At 42.2% G+C, this 20,798-nt stretch overlaps 1 protein-coding gene across 3 annotated transcripts in view; it reads right to left on the reverse strand.

Moving 5' to 3' along the window:
• The window catches only part of dab1b (DAB adaptor protein 1b), a 50,487-nt gene that overhangs the window by 5,066 nt on the left and 24,623 nt on the right, over positions 1 to 20,798 (reverse strand). For 2 of the 3 annotated variants that reach the window (XM_063461421.1, XM_063461423.1), the window contains exons 3-11: positions 13,062 to 13,201; positions 9,223 to 9,321; positions 7,319 to 7,450; positions 6,844 to 6,963; positions 6,290 to 6,328; positions 3,642 to 3,707; positions 2,429 to 2,488; positions 400 to 447; positions 73 to 181 (exon numbers count right to left, since the gene is read on the reverse strand). In XM_063461421.1, coding sequence (XP_063317491.1) covers positions 73 to 181; positions 400 to 447; positions 2,429 to 2,488; positions 3,642 to 3,707; positions 6,290 to 6,328; positions 6,844 to 6,963; positions 7,319 to 7,450; positions 9,223 to 9,321; positions 13,062 to 13,201 — 813 coding nt within the window. The remainder of the gene's footprint in view (positions 1 to 72; positions 182 to 399; positions 448 to 2,428; positions 2,489 to 3,641; positions 3,708 to 6,289; positions 6,329 to 6,843; positions 6,964 to 7,318; positions 7,451 to 9,222; positions 9,322 to 13,061; positions 13,202 to 20,798) is intronic. The other variant, XM_063461424.1, reaches the window with a different exon arrangement.

Raw genomic sequence — 20,798 nt, forward strand, 5'->3', positions numbered from 1 at the left:
TTGCCACCGGCGTTCTTTATTTTTTCTCGCATTGTGGAAAACGATGAAGCGTTTCAGCCTGGGTATGGATACCTGATGGCACAGAGGTGGGGCTGAAGGGGGCGTACAGCTCAGCAGGAGTGTGTTGTTGCTGGCGGCTGCTCCTGCTAGGGTCCAGTGTGTTGGCAGGTGATGGGGGCATCTGGGAGGAAATGCATACACACACACACACACACACACACACACACGCACAGATGTCACCGTGCTATCAAAGTCACCTAAAAGTCACAATATCTTTGGCTGCAGTGTCTGCCACATATTCAGGTCATTTAGATCTCAATGAATAACCTAATGAAATTAAATGACATTACATGTTGGAGCTAAAAAAAGAAAGAAGAGGGTTTGTGTTATAGTACTCACCGAAGGAGGAGTTGACATGTCGCCGAAAAGATCAAAGTGGTTGATATTCTGTCAGTCGAACCGAGGAATGAGGTAGAGAGAAAGACAAAGGCCAGTGAAACATCACGCATATGAGACTTGCACAACCATGAAGCCTTAAATTCATCTCCGGATAGGGTACGGTGGTTGCATGGGTGGGTAGGTGCGGGGAAGTGAATGTTACTCACAAAGGCAGTTTGTGCCGCGGATGGCAAGAAACAACTGTCCCCTCGATTCATTATCAGAAAATGGATCTAAAATGAATCTTTCGTAGCTCGCTATAATTGAGTGGGTAAAAGGCTATTCAGCCCTGTAAAGCAGACTCTGATTAGATATTCTTATGTGCGCCAATCAAGAGCCCCCCCACTCCCACCCCTCCCATGAGAGCTCGGGCTGCTTTATCATGCTGATTTCCCTCTGTGAGCACATACACGGGGGGACTGTGTTTATATCATCAAATGAATGAAGGAAGAAGCTCCTGGAACCACCCGACCGAGGCAATGAGGCCACCTCACCCTATAGGCAGATGTGACCTCTGCTCTAGTCCCCTCTGTCCTGCACTCACACTACTTAAAGGAGAGGAGACCTAGCTATGGGAGAGACTATGAGATAGCTAAGTTGCGTGAAATGTCTCTGAGGGGAGGGGGGGCCATGCACAAGCAGACAATGATTCACCATAAAATGCACAGAAACACACAGGATTTACATGCTGTAAAAGAAACAGACAAACACACAAACACAACGTGGTCAAACAAAAGAAAGGAAAAGGGGGAGGAATCACAGCAATCCACGTTGCTGCGGACAGGGCGTTTATGTCCTCCTCCGATAAGCTGGGACATAACCGATTGTAACTGCATTTCGAAACCATCGAGGGGGACAGAATGAGTCAGAATTTGGAGCGAGGTAAACACTGTACACAGAGATCTCTGCCCGCCGGCACCGACACACATCAGGGGAGCTCGAGGCTCTCAGAAAGCTCCAACTGAATGAACAGACAAGCAGTAACACTTAGAGATATGGAAGCGCTGCTACTTAATATACTGGCATGGGCTGTTCAGGTGAGATAGCAACAGGGGCTGGGACAGTTTATCTATCTGATAGGCTGAGCAACAAGCACAGAAACAGCGAGGAGAAGGAGGAGAAGAAGAGCACTTTGCCGCAGCTGTTTTCAGAGGTTACATGGAGGTTCTTACTGGGTTAATGCTTGACAAAATTGGTTTGAATAAATGTTTTTTATTCTTTACAAGCGACTTGAGAGATGTAACAGCGTAGTCACTGCATGGCGGTGAGGAACTCATAAAGCCTAGCAAGATGAGATGAAATATATTTTCAGTTAGATGACATGGCAAGGGGATGGGGGTCAAAAGTGCATTTCTTTTTTTTAATGCCGTTCTCTGGTCAGATGCTATTTGTTAAAGTAAAGCTTTTATGAGTGTTTGGCGGCCTTGGATTGTATGTAACTGTGACTACACCTCATGCAGCTCAACCCGACACCCACCCCCACCTACAAACCTCTCGTCCTCGACCTCTGAGGAAGATGAAGCAGCCACTCCTTTGTTTATCTAATCAGCCCCCTGCACCAGTCAGTTGGGACCAGCAAACAGACTCTTTGTCTTGACATGAATCAGATTGTGCAAAGATTCAGGTTTTGGCTAAGAGACCCATCCTCTAATGTTGTGTGAAATTGCTGACATGCATGCTTTTGGTTGACAAATCAATTAGTTTCGATTCTTTAAGCATGCTTATCATGATCAGTAGCTTTGTTGTCACAGAAAAAAACCAGACGCAGACACACACATACACCCCTGTGTGACTCGTCCTTGTCTCGAGAAGTTTGTTTTTAAAAGCCTGTCGGCTGTAATTCATAACTGAAACCATTAGATAACAGCAGATTAAATTACTAGAAATGGATGGTGGCTTAAGGCACTTCCTTCAAGAGGATCTTAAGGAGAGGTTTGCAAGTAGAAAAATAGGAAAAGTAAATAATAATTCAAAAAAACAAAACACCTACAGTCATGAAATGGCGTTTTGGGACATCATAGATCCCTTCCTTCTGCTGACTGGTTGGGACCTGCATTGGATTGGAGGTCGAGTCAAACGTAAGTCACATTCAACACCTTTTTTTTTCTTGGCTGAGTTTTTAAGAACAAGAACTTACAAGAGCTGAAACATGTCTGAATCAATTTCTATCTGGGCCATTTATTTAGATGCGTTTTCATCGTTTAGCGCAATAGGATTATGCAGATTTTAAAGTTGCGGCACCGAATCAATTCTACTTAAATCAATATCGATTGCAAACAGTGCCTGAGAAAGGTGTGTGCTGGGCTCGTGAGTATTTGTTAATCGGCAACAGCACATCTCAACTAGTTTATCTGGCTATATATAAAGAAAAAAACCTCCTGAGCTCTGGCCTGTTCTGTTTATTTCGTTCACAATTATCCAAACTATCTGTTGCTCTTAAACTCATCTGTCACACCCCCCCACTCCTCCACGCTCCTTCGACTGGTTAACTTTTGGTTACGTTTTTTCCCCGAGTCTATTGATCTTGTTTCACTCTGAGATCAAATGGCATGGCAAGTGATTAATCTCTCACTCTCTCTGCATCTTTCATCTTCAGAAGAAGGCAAGATACAGAGAGGCAAAAAGAGGAGGAGGAAGAGAAGAGAGGGCGAAAGAGAAGGGAGGCTGGGGGGTTGGATTAAACCATACGACAGCTCCCTGGAGTCCTAGTTGGAGCTTCAAATGGTCTAAAACCAAAAGGTCATCGTATTGGATATATAAAAGCAGAATGTTATACAGGCTGTGGGTGAACTATTCAGACTAAACAACTGACCTTGACTCTGACATCATTTTTTTAACGTAGAGCTGATGCCTTTTCAATGCCACCCTCGAGATTTTCAACATTATTCATCATCTTTATGATACTTTTCAGCGTTAGCCTTTACCATTTAGTAGATATCATTGTTTGCAAGGTAACCATCTTTAATATGATCTGCTGGTGCTCATTGTGTAATGATATTCAGCATGAAAGTTTTTTTTTGTTTGCATGAAATTTTACTACAGAATTTCCTCGTCAGGAACATTAGCTTGATGTACTTATGAAAGTTTGGCATTTTTTAATTCTTTAAGATGTGCTACGAAGTTATAATATTAGCACTGTTTGTATTATCTATCACAGGGTATGAAGAGGGAGGAAGAATGGGGGGCAATGTTTGTCTTTGTACCTGATAAACGCTCTCCTCTGACTGGGGGCCACGGAGGGGTTCGTGTCCAGCCTCAAACACTATGTACTAAAGAACAGAAGTAGTGGGCAAGGTGTATAGGTGCAGAGAATAATGAGATGGAAGAGAGAGAGCAGAGAGAGACAGATTGGTATATAAAACAGAAAGATAGAGGTAGTGAAACATGACAAGAATACATGAAAGCACACAGGAGTGAGGATGGCGTCAAGTGGGAAATGAAATGAGATAGGAATATGAAGTGTATAAAAATAGGGCATAGGAAAAAGGAATGGGGAAGATGAAAGGAGGAAGAAAAAAAGAGTGAGGTGTGAAGAGGAAAGAGCACAAGTATAACAGGTCAGGCAATAGTTCAAGGCAATGTAGAGGTTTTAGCTTGAGGTCTTACTTCAACCTCAGAAATGCTCCACCTCTTCCAGAGAAAACAGACCTACTGGTCTGAATATTTTCTTTGAGATCCTTTAATGAAGTCTTAAAATCTGTCATTAATTCCTTTAACGTTTAAGAAGTGTTTCACGTCTTGGGACATGTGCTTAGTCATCTTGCGTGTAGAGTAAGATGAGAGAACTGCTACTTTATCACACTGGCAATTGTAAATACTTAGCTGAAACCAGCTAATTAGCTTATCATATAGACCAGAAAAGAGCTAGCTAAGCAACAAGCACATTAATTAATGATGTAAGTTATGTAGTATGTATTATATCAATTACTGAATAATAAAAAAAAATCTAGGATGTTTTTTGGTGGACAGCACCTCAAGAAAGTTAGCAAAGTTAGCGAAGAGGAAAAATGAGCAAAAATGTCATTTTTACCCTTTGATTTTTCCAAGGGCTAAAAACACAAAATTTACTTTTTAAAAGGGAGCTTAAGAGGTGCTAGTAAGCTTAATTTATTTTCTTTAGACCCAGCCAGGTTGTTAGGCTAGCTATTAGTTATTTATGCTAAGCTAACTGGCTTGTAGTTCCATGTTTGGGTACCGTTTTCAGACCATAGGCAGGATAACACATGGATGTATCCTCTGAATCTGAGAAGGCAGTGGAAGTGCTTTAAAGCTACATTCTATCAGAAGGCCACCAGATGGCTGTGGTTGCAAAAAGACTACAGAGCCTATATTGGCTTCTCGTGTGATTTGAAGCCCACAATGCTCAAAAGTGATGTTGAAACTACAGGACATGAAACCATTGGTCGTGAGAGAATAAGCAACCTCAACAAACGCAACATCAAACCCCAGCTACCAGGTTTTCCTCTTATAAACAGTAACCCTACAGTGTGACCAAAAGGGCCAACAAGTTAAGTCTTTAGCTGTTATGCGCCTGCAAAGTCTTTCCTGATGACATTATGGGCTGAGTCGCTCATTTCAGGTCATATTGGTTATACTGTGTTTCAGAATGGAGGACTATCAGTATTGTGCTTATTGGCTAATGACTTACAAGTTTTTTTAGCCAGTGAGTGAGCAGGTTCACAATGAGACCTGCCCCTCTCGTCATATCGTTGTTAGTGGGTTTTTTTAAACCAATATCGTGATGGTGAGAACACCAACCTCAAGGCTTCAAAACCAAGGGCCAGATTAACTAAATGGGGTAAAGTAGCTCATGAGCACAATGCCCAAATAGCATTTATAGGTGTGCTTAGTTGTTCAGGGGAATTACAAAAGTTGCGCTGCTCTCTAAACCCATAAATATTAGCACACTTAGCAATAATTTGCATGTCACAAACATTAATACATAATTTTGTGCACTTGATTTAAATATTTGTGTCCCTATATTTTGCATCTTGAGAACTACATGTGCAACAAGTATAGTTCCCACCTCTTGCATGCAATCTTGTCACTGTGATGTCTTTGTAAATGCCAACAGTACCTTTTGTTTTTACACCTAAACCCAATTTGTGCTGGCACAACGCATTCGTAAAACTGATCCTAAGGCTTTAGGAACCAATGAATGAAGTCATGTTTGCTAAGTCTAGCTTTTACACTGTCTGTGATACAGACATGAGAGTTGCACTGGTCCACTTATCTAACTCTTCGCAAGAAATCAATTAAGCACGTTTCCCCAGATGTCAAACAGTTCCTTCTGGGAGCAGGCTGGAGTTTTGTCAACCAACATCAACATAAATTGAAAGCTGCAAATGGAATGATCATACGTGAAAACATACTTGAAGAGCAAAGAACAGAGGTGAACTGGGAGGTGGTTGGACGTATCACTGAACATAGCATTCAGAGTAAGAGTTAGTGTTGTCTGTATTCAGTGTGAGCAAACACAGAGAAAAAAAATGTTGAGCCAAATAAATGCACAGGGCAAAAGGGACGGGAATAACAACCAGTCAAGGGGAGGGGGGCATGTCTTTGGAAGAAATCAGAACATTGACACAGATCAACTGAAAAAATATGGTTTTACAACACTGCACTGGCAAATGGGTGTTGAATGGTTGAACAAAACTGTCCACTAGATGGTCTACTGTGTATTACTGGAATGGTGCAATATTTATGAATCATTAATTCAAGCATGTCAGTGGCTGATATAAATTAAGGATTATTTGTTTATATATTTATTCCAAGCTTAAAAAGTGAAAACAGCTAGAAAGCATCAAAGTCAGCAGTGTTTTGCTCCCGCTTTGAGTGCCTGCGGACCTACCTGGTAAACTGGATCATCCACTTCATCTTCCAGGATAGTCTGTGTGTGCGGAACAGAAGGCAGATGACACATTTTGTTTTTCAGTCTCATTAGAGAATAAATTGAGAGAAGATGATAAAAAAAACCCATCACCACCAGCAACAACAACAAAAAAATACACTCATCGCAGCGTGACATTTCCTGCAAGCAGGCACAATTATAGACTGACAGCACGTTGCTTTTTAATCAAACAGTAATTTGGCACATCACAGACAAAACAACACATATTTCCTAGAAGTGACATTAATAATAATAATAATAATGATAAAATCAAACCAGCAAAACCTGTTGCTTTTCCATTGTAGTTAGATATTCAGAACAGAAATCAATGGTCCAGACAAACACACAAAACACCATCGCACTTTAAAGGAAGCTCCAATGTGTTAAGATATTTGTTGTGTGAATGAATTGCAGGCGGAGTTATAACGTGTGATCTCACCTCCGAATTAGAAATGAAACTGAGGGGAAAACAACACCAAAAAAACCCCGCAAAGACTTCACGCAGGAAATCCTACCTGGTACACTGCCTGCTCACACTGTTTGTCCTTCTGGGCCTTCTTCTCCATCTCCTCCCGCTGTTTTATATCGTAGATGAGTGTGAAGAGGTCACGCAGGTCAATGATGAGAGGCTCCGCCTGGATGAGAGCATTGGAATATGATGGTGAAGGACTGAATTAAGAAAAGGTTAGCAATAGATGGTATATAATCAAAGTCTCACCTATAGTATTATATATATATATATATATATACTATAGTACTAATAGTACTCCATCATCCATAACTAGAAGAAATTGTTATGGATGATGGAGTACTTAAAATATGAAAGAAATCAAACTTTACACTGTTCATAATCTGAGAACTTAAACAGAGTTGTAGGCAAGTTAATCAACTAACATGTCAGAGTCAAAGTCAACCTTATTCTCTTTTCTGCCAAATGTAAAGAATATAACTCAGAATTAAAATATTCGTCAAATGGGGAAAAGTACTCACAGACTGCGCGGTCTTGATGGCCACAAACCTGTGGTGGCCCTCCTTCCCACAGACATAGCCAAAGGCGCGATGATCCCGGGTATCCTTGGCAATGTAGCTGATCTCATGGACCGAGTGGTGATGAAGGAGCACCTTGATGGCAAAAGAAGATGAAAGTGTTAGCTAAAACTAAACAAAAAAAGGTCTTCTGTGCCACGTGTCCTATTTGTCTTCTTCTACTTTAAGATGCAGAAATGAAAGCCTGATGTATGATTTAAAACCCTCCCTTAAAAAAAAGACCAGAGTACTGTAAACTGTGCTGGGAGACAAAGTAGGTCAAAGCTACTTAAAACATCTTTGCATATTGTTGAGCCAAATGCAACACAACACAGAGTGTGCTTCAAAGAGCGCTCTCATCTCTGCATATAACTTTATGGATAATGTAGCTACAGAACTAGCATTCATTAAAGATATAAACCAGTGGCATGATTTTAGCTTTGTGCTGTTTTGTGATGTCAGCAAGACTCGAGTTGCCGTTCGACGAAAAAACACCAAATTAGCAAGCAAGAGATATTAGCAGTTGCAAAACTATACTTTGGGTTGTAAGTATATAGGAGTAACTCAGCTCTTCACACCCATCTGCTTCCTCCTCTCTTAGAAGATATGTGCTTAGACACCAGGGAGGAGCGTTTGTTTGAATATTAGCCGATATTCGGCGCCGTGTGTCGCCGGTAATGCCTCAGATTAATGTAAAATACAAAACTAATACGACTCGGGCACTCAATTCAGTGGCGAATCACATCAGCTTTACGTGAAGCATTTCCATCTAAATGCTCGCTGACACAGCCTGTGCTCTGGCGATCCCCATTTCCACCTAAATAAGTCAAGAGGGGTATTAAGTGTGGAGTGTTATTTACTGCCAGTAATCAGTAAATAAAAAGAGGAGCATTAGGGGGCATGATTTCCGAGCAACAAATGAGCATGTCAAAAAGCTGGTGAGCTGCGCGGGTCGTGGCAGGAGGCTTAATGCTCTTTTTCATTAGAGGCGAAAGACGCACTACTATCACCACCAGTCACATTGAAAAGAGATATTATCAAAAAGATGAGGGGTTTTTTTGTTTGGTGGGGTGAGGGGTAGGCTGTTGGTGGTCGGGCGGGAGCTGGCAGCCACGGGACAAGCGCTGTTGCATAATTATCAGTTTAGCTCTAATGACAGCTGAGGTGGAGCCGGCGGTGTAATTAGCATTAGCGGCAATGATCATTAAGGGGTGGAACTGAGTGCTAATTATCGGTTAGCGCTGATGAGCAGAGTGGGCCTATCTAGCCAACACTACGCCGCGGGACGGGGGAGAAGCGAGCCCCTTGATCATCCTGTAATGGAACAGCAGGCCTCTGAGTCCGCCGGGTGGGGGTGGAAGCCAGGATGCAGGCGGAAACAGCCCATTTCATATCATCGCCATAACACTGCTCACTGCACTATCATTAGCACACAGACAGGGCCTGAGTGATCTTAAGTAGGTCCTGCAGCACTCCCCTAATCGCACTGGAGTAAACCACTTGGCTTTGGGTTGTATAGCAAATGCAAGGCCCACAATCCAGTTCTGTCAAGTTTAACTTTTAGGGGCTAAAGGGCAAACTGTCCTGTATGAATCATGCTATTTTGTGATTTCTGTTGACATTTGGAGAAGAGATTGAAATATGGTCAACGCACTGAAAGATGTGTTACAGGTAATCCAGCTGCAAGAATATGTCAACTGTGGGAGTCAGGCTTATAAGATGGCGGCCCGAGCAGCCGTTGTGAACTGAGCCGTACGAGCGTCTGCCCTCTGGATGTCCTGCACTGTAGGTTCACGGTACAGCAACTGGCACAGAGGTTGGCAGTGCAGCCCTGCCAAGCCGGGCCTATTTGCTAATGTGCTACTCACCCCTGATCTTTCACAGTAAATCTTGATCCCGCCGAAAGAGACCGTCAAGAAGACTCTCTGCTTGTGCTCCCCTTTGGAACGTGCCGAGGAAGCCATTCCCTGCAGGAGATTAAAGGGAACGACATGAGGAGATAAAAGGAGATGATGAAGCCTTCCTCTATTCCGACTCAGGTGAGTGTGGCAGTGGGAGATGTGGGGTAGAGATTGGGGGCAGGGTGACAGGAGTTACATAAAGTGTGATAGGACAGGATGTTCTTTCATGCGCTCTTTTTTTCTTGAAGCTTCACTCTCAGAGGAATTCACACATCGCCTTGTGCAGCGAGTTATATTATTATTGCCATTTCCCCCTTTAGAACCATTTTTCTCTCCCTTTTTTTTGAAGTAAGTGTGCTGCACCTCAACGTGGCAATACACAAGTGCTAGCTAACAACAATAAGGTGAGATCTGCTGACAGAACGGATCGCGCCACTGACCGACGTCAGCTCGCTTCGGCAACTTCACATAGTGCTGACTGAACACCCAATCCAGCCTTTGAAGTATGTTTTTTCCCATGGATCTCACCAGCTCCTTTTTCCTCATATTCTCAGCTCTGATAAAGAAAACAATTAAAATTTCCACCGTGTTCACTTTGATGCGACCTGTGTGCTTGACATGTCTTTCACAGAACAACGCCTGGGAGAAAATAGAAGAGAGGAGAAAAGGGAAGATGAGATAAGGGTAGAAAAAGCTTGCCTTTTGAGCTCAGTATGTCTGGAAAAACTGCATCAATGCTATTCAATTCAATTCAGTTCAGGTTCATTTATATAGCACCAAATCACAATGGCAATTGCAAGGTAAAGACTCTACAATAACACAGAGAAAACCCCAATCAGATGGGCCCCTATGAGTAAGCACTTGGCAACAGTGGGAAGGAAAAACTCCCTTTTAACAGGAAGAAACCTTCGGCAGAACCAGGCTCGGGGTAGGGGAGCCATCTGCTACGACTGGTGGGGCATGTGAGGGGGAGGAGAAGTTCTTTGAAAGCCTACCTGATAACACAACCACAAACCCTGACTCGCAGTAATCACCTTCGAGCTAGCTTTAAATAACTATACAGTAAAAAGCTGAAGGAATAACAGTACATAAAGGAGGAGGGAGAAGGATAAAGAGCAGAACAGCAACAGGAGCAGGCAAGAGATAAAGCAAATGAGAAAGAGGCAGGTGGGCAGGAGAGTCAATGGATGTTGTCAATCAGTCATCGGCATCCCCATTTGGCGGATTAGTCCGCACAGCAGCTCAATAGAGACCTGTACCCCCTCTCTATCCCCTGTCCAGATAATAGCAGTTCTGTATCGACTGCTCCATTGACTGTAACTGGCTGGGAGCTGGTGACTACCGGAGTCATATGGAGGGCACTGCAGAAATGTCTGATCAAAGCAGTGAAAAAGTTGCTTTATTAGAAGTACTGTATCATTTGAAAAGGGTATGAGCAATGAGAGGTTTTGCCTTCTGGCTATACTGCTTTTCCAGTGGGGCTTCCCACACATTTAAGCTCTAGGAAAGTCATTGAGAATATGCATTTACAGTTCATCTGCATTATCCTGTAGCCAATTACTGCAGTGATGCTTGTGCGCCGCTTCTTTGCACAACTGATAAATATCACTTGCCATTCATTTGTCTTATTCTTTTAAATGTAAAACTAGAGCCTTTATGATACAGGTTTACATTAAAACGGTCTATTTGCAGTACACCCTCAATAGAGTACATTGTCTTTGTCTCTGAGAAGCCAGGTTTTATTCATCAATTTTGTATAAGACCATTACCAAAGATAAGAATCACATCAGAGGTGTGAATCTTAAAATCATCAGGCAGTTCAAAATGTTTAATTGCTGCAGTTTCCCCCAAAACAGATCACTGTAATTGCCAAATTCAAAGAAACAGCAACTTTCAGCGCTAAAAACAGACAAGAAGCCAATGAAATGATACCAAAAACTAAACTTCTTCAAACAGAACTCAATGGCTCGATAGTGAATCAGTCCCCAAAGACATTAATATTGTCCAAAAATGCCACACTTTAAAGCAAAATAATACTGCATTTCCAGCCTTCTATAAGATTTCCTTTTGTCTCTTTCAAATATCTTATTACCTTATTTCACCCGGTATAGTTATTGGGCATGGGAAGAATTGTAAATAACTCTTCTAATTTGTGGCCATTTTGAATGGCAGGTGGACAGACAGCTGCTGCTGCAAGCTGTCTGCCAGGCTTCAGCTCAGCTAATATACAACACTGAACTGGACCTCTTAACTGCATTTGTGGTGTTGATGCTTTCTGAGATATTTTTCAATCTAATTATCTGACCAAAAAAGATGGCTCGCTGAAATGTTAAGAGTACTAAGAGCCCATCCGAAGAGTCTTTGTTACACTTTTACTGAGTAAAATTATAATTTTTTTATTGAACCTTATTATCATTGGCAGATACCCAAGTCTGTGTGATGCACATAGACTTTGATAACCAAGCTAGCGTCAGCTAATAGCCACTACAACTCATGTGATTATAATCACTTTTTCTGGCTGCAAACAAATAAATAAACAAAAAACAACAACAACAGGAGCCACAAAAGCTAAAGCTGTCCACGGTCTAAAAATTCAAAACAAAGCTGAAAAATAAAATAGACCTGATTTAAGCATCTGATTATAATGATAGACATGAATTACTCTGTACTCTGTCTTTATTACTATGTCTTTTACATGAAATTAAATCGACAAACCTAAACAGAGGCAGCATTTTCACCAATCTGTCTATCCAGTATGTGCAGGCTCAGTCACTTAGAGGAGAGAAGCTCATGAAAGGTGACTTAATAGAGGTAATTCCTTTTAAGTAGAAGTTCATACATCAAACTGTCTCCTTCCTATCATAATCCTCGCTGCCCTTCATACCTGTTTGTTGTTGCTTCTTGTGTCCCACACCCTCCCCTTCATTTGCCTCACTCCTGCTGCGCTCTCCTCTTGCTTGTAGGTGGGGGGGATTTCAGCCCAGAAGCTGCCCCTGATCCCCAATAAAGCCTTCTCCACAGCCCCACCATTTACCTTACTTCTCTGACACTTTTTCCCATTTAAAAACAATGGAAACAACTCACAGATGATGTAGTAAGTTTAAGAATACCCAACTCGTTCATCCACCACTTTTTATGCAGGCATTTTCTCTCTGTCTCTGGGGCTGAATTTGATCTAGTTTACTTTCAATATTTCGCAAGGAAAACTGGCTGAAGTATTATCTGGGTCATGTTATCGCAGTTTGCATATGTGCCACAAGTGTAACATCATGAAATTGGTTGTAAAAATAGAGTGTGAGTGACACGAGAAAACATACAGGAGACAGATCAGGGTGGGGGGATGGGATGGGTACTCTCCTCGCACATGCGGAAAAGTGAAAATTCTCTTATTTAACTGATATACTGATTTAAGTATTTCTCAGAATAGGGAGCCAGTTTGCCCCGGAGGTAAAGAAAAAAAAAGGGGCATGAATAAATGCGAAGAGCTTTGAGCAACACTAAAAATAAAGCAGGCTATTAAAATAAAGTACAAAGCTGCTTCCATTTTGCACAAGCCAACCTTACAGTAGCTTTCTATAGGACACAGAGCTGTGGAATAATAAGGCTGGACTTTCATTTGTTCCATCTGGTCAGTTCAAACAGACCTTCAGTGAGTCATACACAGGATAAGACAAGCTCCCGTGATTCATTCAACAACAGACAATACAGCCATGTCTGAGCATGCTTTTTCCAAATCTGACTGAGATGATTGAAGATGCTCAGTGATGTCCACACAGACTCAGACACACACACAAAGAAGTCTGCACCTTCAGCTTCATCATGGAGTCCTGGCACAGCTTGTCCCCGCGTGCGGCTGTCACCTCATCAATCCCAATCAGCTTGGCCTTGTAGCGCACGCCATCTCCGCGGAAACGCTTAATAAGCCCCGCCTCACTGCGGTCCTGACCTGCAGAGGAAGAGAAAGAGAAACAGACAAGAGTCGGAGAAATAAGAACGAGAGAGTGATTACAGGAAATGAGGACGTGTGAGCTCAACTGAATTGAACACGTTTGGTATCGTGCCCGTCTCGAGGGTACGTGGGCTTCTGCGTGCGGTGTCTGTGCGTAGGTGCGTGCGTATTTGCGCGCGTGTGTGTCTCTCTGCTCCGGTATTAATATTTATGGAATAGGAAACGCAGAAAGAATAGAAAATTAGCAGCGGCGAGCAAAAATGGAAAGAAAATTGAACTTGAAATTGAAAATGAAGTTGGATAAAGCCGGTGCACTAAATGAGAAAACAACTGGAACATCAAAAACAGTCAGCGCCACAGTCACCTGTCGCAGAGCATTGTAGGGCATTCACACACAAAGGCAGGACTGAAGGGAGGGGGTGCTTACTCCAGTGTTGCTACCCATGGTTGGAGTTCCCATGGGTGCTATTGGTAGCGACAAAGCAGCCTGAATGGCTCCTATTGAGAGGAATCTTCTCGGTCCAGCGCTCACCCACAATCCACCCAAGCCCTCTCTGTGTGATGGATGTAGGGTGGTGGCAAGAAGGTGGCGGGCTGATGGTGTGAGCCGCTGGGGCCAGTGGGGGGTGTTCACGTGTGTGTCTGGATGGCCTCAGGCTTTATACTGTCATCCCCTCCCCTCCTTGTTCCTGATTATTCTGTCTCTCCAGCCACCCTGACATCTCCTTGATACCAACACCTTTCTCATTTTGTCTCATCGCTCGCTGTTTTGATTATGTGGGTTCAAGCCTCAAGCGTCATCTCGTAGGTCTACATTGTATAACCTGTGCGGTCTTTGTGACTCGCAAAACACCGGCTCCCTGCAGCAGTCGCACAAAGAGATAGTAGGGATTTCGAATCAAGGTCACCGGCACCTTGGAGAATTTAACAGTTTCAAGTCTCTTCCTCATTCAAATCTAGGTCAGGAGACCATGCAGTACATCAGTTAGCAGCACATTAAAGGGGCTGGCTAAGCTGTGGGCGACAACGAGACAAGGTGTAACATCCTTAACAGAGGCTGTCAGGCTGTGCTCCAAAGTCACATTTATGCCAAAATCAGCTTATTCCACCCAGAAATGCCATTGCCTGCCACATCTAACCAAATTCCCGTCTTCCGTTTCTGCAATTTCCAAGTCAAAACCATAAAGAAAAAATTGGAAACAACGGAAAAGGGCAGATTAAAAAGCGTTTCCCCACCACCACCACCACCACCACCCCATCTTAGTGAAATGTAAGTGCTTGTCTTGGCTGTGCACACTCCTTCACTAATTCATGAGGGCACAATTCTCTAAAAGGGGGAAGGGCTTGAGGATGCTAAAGTCATTAAAGTCTCTAAGCAAGCGACTGTCAAATCTGGGTCTAATTTAGACTTATTTCATTGCCAGAGGAGTTATACAGCTAATGGGCACATCTGAACATCAACCGCAGCGCATGAAGAAACGGACGCTCAGATTTAGTGACGAACTCCCTAAAAATACAAACTGTAGCCACACATGTGCTATTTGCTAAATCCCGGAAGGTAATTATCGTTCCTCACAAAGCGACCGCAGGTTGTTCACACAGTATTATGCATTCCACCCTGATTTTACTGACTCATATACTCTGTAATGTAATGTAAAATACATGCTGCTCCAGATGCATTTTAAATACAATCGGTCCAATTCAGTGCAACTCTCTCAGATGAGCTGTAACCAGATGTTTTGTGCCATTTGTTTCTTTATACACCGCATACGGCCCTCCTCACACTTCAGGAAGGATTTAGAGATTTATGCACAGATCCCTCCCCCCCAAAAAATAGGCCTTGCATACCAAATGAGAGTCTTGAGTCAGTGGCATAACTTGTTCACTACGTGCTCTGGGTTCAGATCCAGATGAGCGAGTGTGCTGTATTTGAAAACTAAAGAGCTGAGGGGCATGCCGTTTCATGTTGTTACACACTGTAAGAGAGGAGAAGCGAGAAGGTGTGTGTGCGTGTGTGTGTATGGGTTCGTGACGGGAGGTGACACATATTCCTCTGGCTTTCTGGATTTACAATTACCCAAGGTTGAATGGTCCTCACAATGATTCTGGCCCGTAAGGCTGATGCTCATAATTTTTCTGACAGTGGATTGCCTGAAGTATTGTGTATTGTTTGTCTCTATGTATCCTGGCACAACAGTCCTACCATTTATGGGTAGCGGGAAGGGGGCGGTCCTGCTGCCTGGTGGTCTGAAGTGCATGTGTCCAGGGTTAAAATTTAGACCTCGTCTCCTGCTTCCCAATATTTCCCAAATCCCTTGCTTCTCAGTAGTCTTACAAAGATTTTATTTTTTTTAAAAACTGAGTCGGGCATTAAAATCCAGGATGTCAGAGGCTTTAAATCAAACGCTCCAATCCTCCCACGTGACACGCAGGCTCTGCACCAGGACCATGGAGAGAACAATTACTGTTCGCCCTGCTCCATACTGTTTCAGGGCTCATCTCTGATCACAGTGTTGCATCCGTCTTCTTGCCACACTAGAATGGGGACAGCAAAGGGACAGATGGCGGCAGATGGAGAGTCAGAAGTGCCCCTCCAGATATAAGGACTTGGCAACAAGAAACTTTTTGTTGGGGATCTGGGCATAGAGGCAGCTTAACCTTTGAACCTCTCTGGGTGTGTATCTGTGCCTTCCTGTCCTTTTCCTTTAAAGTCGCTGTTTGCCAGTAGCCACACACACATCCACACGCACACACACCATCCTCCGAGCTATAATGAAATATGCAATAGCAGCCGATATTTTCTCTGAAATGAAAAGACAGGTATTTCCTGTTAGCGCAGGAGGCTGAAGTAGCAGCGAAGAGAATGCTCGTCTGAGAAAAGCAAAATCTGTCCGCGCCATCTGCCTCCCCCCATGTGCGCAAAAGAAATTTCACAAGCCTCAGCAAACACACAGAAGCACATTTACAAATCTCAACAGCGGTGCGTGCTCTCCCCGTCCAGCCCTCACTGATGTAAAAATAAACAAATACATTGAAAATTCCTCGACCAAACTTTGGCACTAAACGCAGCATTGAGGGTTTGGTTAAACGGCTGATCAATAAAGCAGTTTCAGAGTTAATGAAGGCTATTGTGCAAATTGTCAATGCACTGGATAGATCAGTGACTAGCTGTGGAGTCACACACAGGAGACGGTGTGTGCTGGCTGGCATTTTGTGGGGATTATACTTTAGGAAGGGGGGGCTCCATGATACTATTACCAAGCTGATGGGGACGCAACATCAAGACACAGTTAGGAAAAAGCATACCTGCAAATGACTTGGCAAATAGTTTTTGAATAGATTTGAATGGGTAGTATTTGTATTGCCTCTTAGAGCATGGGAGGCGACCAGTGATTTACTCTGCTTGTCTACTAGCTGCTCTCTGCCCTTTTCTCCCCTGCTCTCAGTGTCTTCCATGTCCTCAACTCCATGCTTTTCTTTTTGAAATGAATCTTTTTTGCTTTCTTTCTCTTTTTTGGTGCACAGATTACACTGGAAGAGCAACAGTTGCTATGGAGATAGAGTAAAGTCACGCATGTAAAGCAATTCTGACGATGGGTAGAGGGGAGCTTTGGTTTTTATGACGGCAGACTTTGCTGCAATCAGGTTTGAATTTTTCCTCACCGTTTTGAGAAGAATGAAGAGTGATATGAGTGCATGCCAAAACCAAAACCGACAAGCAAAAAACCAAGTTCACCCTAAATTGTTTTGCATTCATCACAAATGCATCAGAATTTTATGAAAATGATACAGAAGCAATTAAATAATAAGTGGCCGATGATGCATTAGAGGATGAACCAGGACATGACTAAGGGGGCAAATCTTTTTATGTTGTAATGGGCAGCTTATCTCCAATTTATTTCTATTCTGTGAGTGGCAATCTTGTGGCATTTTGAAAGGATTCAAAAATTTTCCCTATTTTTGCATCCATAATATACGACTTGATGTAGTTTGTAGGGGTGCAACGATACTCGTATCGATATTGAACCGTTCGATACAGTGCTTTCGGTTCGGTACGCATATGTATCGAACAATACAAATTTTTTTATTTATTTTATCAACTTTTCTTCTGACGATGCTGTCTGTGTTGAGCGCTCAGTGGATCTGCGTTCGACTACTCCGCCTAGGCTGCACTGTCAGTGCAGATCCACTGAGCGCAGCGCAAGCTAGCAAGACAGAAGCTAAGCTCGTTGCAACATGGCAACTGCCTCAACGCTACCCGAAATTGAACCTCCCCCACCCTCATTCAGATCTGGCGTTTGGAACTATCTTGGTTTTCATGTGAAGCATGACCCTGATGGTAAGCGCGTCATGGACAAAAGTAAAACAGTATGTCGGATGTGCCACGCAATGCTCAATTGGTGGGAACTAGTGCGTTAGCGCAGTTAGCTTGTTAACGTGTTGACGCCGTCCAGCCCCATGCACAGGGCGATCCGCGGTAACTCGTTAACGGAGATTTGCCGCATTATGGCATTAATGTCATTTTAACGAGATTAACGCTGACAGCACTAGTGGGAACACAACGAATATGACTGCACATTTACGCCGACATCATCCTAGTGCAAAGACAAGTGGAAGCAGACAAAAACAACAAGCACGCATGCTACAGACTTTACCCGAGTCATTTAGACAGCCGTTAGCACATGATTCTCCTTATGGGGACCTGATATGTTTAATATGCTTCTGAGAATATACCCCAGAAGAAGCGTATAGTATAGCTTTTATTTTGGAAAGAGCCATTTCTCTGTAATAAACTCTCTTTTCCAAAGATGAGTGATTCCTCGATCAGATAGATTTATTTATTTTATTACTTTGTTGTTTCAGCAACATTAAATTTAAAAACTGCACTTTTGAGTTAAAATATATATTTGTAATTTTAATAAATGACAAATTAAAAAGGCATGAACATTTTTTTGTATCGAAAAAATATCGAACCATGACACCAAAGTATCGAACCGAACCGTGAATTTTGTGTATTGTTGCACCCCTAGTAGTTTGCCAGGTCACCACCGAATGGTCGGGCAGTAGGAACGTAATTCTGCAGATGAGATGTCATAAACTGCCATGAGACTTTTTTGGAATGAATCATGTCTCTGAAAGGCTAAATAGGAACATTTATTCTCTTGTTTCATAGCAAAATATTTCTTTCTTTCCTTTTTTTTTAACCTAGTGTTAAAGCTAACAGCCTATTAAACCTGTCCTTGCACAATTCAGGGAAATAGCACTTGGAACATAGGTGCTAGATGAGGAAAAATAATAAAATGAATTCAAAGCTGCTAAAAAACAACAACATCATCAAGGTCATTAACTAAAAACACAATATTTTGTCTGTCTTTCTGCCCATGGCTTGCAGCTCTTGCTCTTACTGACCAAAACGTTACTTTTCTGTCATTTCCTTTCATTAAATTCACTTCTAAAGTTCTACTTACAATCTTGAAAAGAAAGCAAGACGTTGTCCATCTGTCCAACAGTCTGCAAATAAGCTTAACTTGATGGGAATGGGAAAGCAGAAGGGGAGCAGTAAATACAAATGAGGCTGTCACTGTCATGCCCTCTTGTGGTTCCAGGTCCAGAATGAAGCTGGATTAGATATTTTATCCAATATCAACATAAACAGACACTCACCACAAACTTTATTAGGTACAACTATTACTATTTGCTATTCGTGGCATAGATTCAACAAGTTGCTGGAAACATTCCTCAGGGATTTCGGTCCATATTGACATGATAGAATCTCACACAGCTGCTGCAGATAAGTTTGCTGCACATCCATGATGTGAATCACACCTTCCACCACACCCCAAAGGTGCTGTATTGGATCAAGATCTGGAGGCCATTTGAGTACATTGAACTCACTGTCATGTTCGAGAAACCAATTTGATCTAAGCTTTGTGACATGGCGGGTTATCCTGCTGGAAGCAACAATCAGAAGATGGGTACACTGTGGTCAAAAAGAGATGGTCAGCAACAACACTCAGGTAAGCCGTGGTGCTTAAACAATGCTCAGTTGGCACAAAGGCCCCAGAGTGTCACAGGAAAATTTTCCCTACACAATTATTGCACCACCACCAGCCAAAATCATTGATACAAGACAGGATGGATCCATGCTTTCATGTTGTTTTACCCAAAATTCTGAGCCTATTTCAATATTGCAGCCAAAATTGAGACTCATCAGAGCAGGCAACATTTTCCAGTCTTCTGTTGTCCAATTTTGTTGAGTCCGAATAAACTGTAACCCATGACATGTGATGAGGTCTTCTGTTCAGAGATGCTCTTCTGCATAGCTTGGTAGTAACAAGTGAGTATTTGAGTTAGCTTCTCCTTCCTATTGGAAACAGTCTGGCCATTCTCTTCTGACCTCTGACATTATCAAAGCATTTTCACACAGAGAACTGCTGCTCACTAGATATCATCTCTTTTTCAGTTCAATCTAGGTGAACCGTACAGCCGGTTGTGTGAGTAGGAGATCGACACTGTGTGAAATGCTCAGATCAGCGTGTCTGGCACCAACAACCATGCCACGCTGAAAGTAACTTAATTCACCTTTCTTCTATATTCTGATGTCAGTTTGAACTTCAGCAGGTCATTTTGCGCATGACTACATGCCTAAATGCATTGAGTTGTCTACATGTGAATGACTATTCAGATATTTGTGTTAATGAGCAGCTGAACAGGTGTACCTGGTTGGTGAGTGTATATAGCCCTTAAGAGTAGGCTCATTAAAACAACAAACAAACAACCCTTTCTAATTAACTCATAGAAAAAAAGGCAAATAAGTTTATCTTTTGAAATTCAAATCTATTCATTTAAGTTTGTTGTTATGAGAATACATTTAGGTACCAGACTCATTAACTGATAGAACTGCAGTTTTACGTTATTTTACAATATTGTTCCTGTAACATTGACATTGAATCATTTACTTCTTTTCATTCGCCGCTGGTCAGGTGCTGTACAGGTGGGACAAATGCTAAACCACCATGAATGAATTCTTCGTTCAGTATCCTAATGTTTTTGTAGTGTTTTTTGAACTTGTCTTTTAAAGTGAACTTTTTTGCAAAAAAGAAACATGAAATAATCACAGCCATCTGCTTTAAACTCATAAATTTCATTACATATTCCCTTGGATATAAACAATGCATCAATCAATATACAGATAAAATCTAAATTATTAGCCACCCTATGAAATTGAAAGTTTTTGTCAAAAGTTTCCCATGTGTTTTTTTTTAAAAGAGCAACGGATTTTCAACACAGTATTTCTACTTTTCTTTAGAAAACATTCATTATTTCTATTTACACACAATAACAAAATTATTTCAGATAAAACTCCAAAATAACCAGGGTCAATATTATTATTCCCCTGTGTTATTTTCCAGATACAGAGTATATACAGAGCTAGGAAACAAAAGATTTCAAAGACTCTGGAAAGAAAACTTGAGAGAGATGTTTCTAAAGACCCAGAACAACTACAGGAAGGACAACCTGGAGAGAGATTATGCATACTGGGAGCACGTCCTTTGGTCAGATGGGATGAAACTAGAGATCTTTGGTCACAGAG

The sequence above is a fragment of the Pelmatolapia mariae genome, linkage group LG18 (genome assembly GCF_036321145.2).
Source record: "Pelmatolapia mariae isolate MD_Pm_ZW linkage group LG18, Pm_UMD_F_2, whole genome shotgun sequence".
Classification (NCBI taxonomy): Eukaryota; Metazoa; Chordata; class Actinopteri; order Cichliformes; family Cichlidae; genus Pelmatolapia; species Pelmatolapia mariae.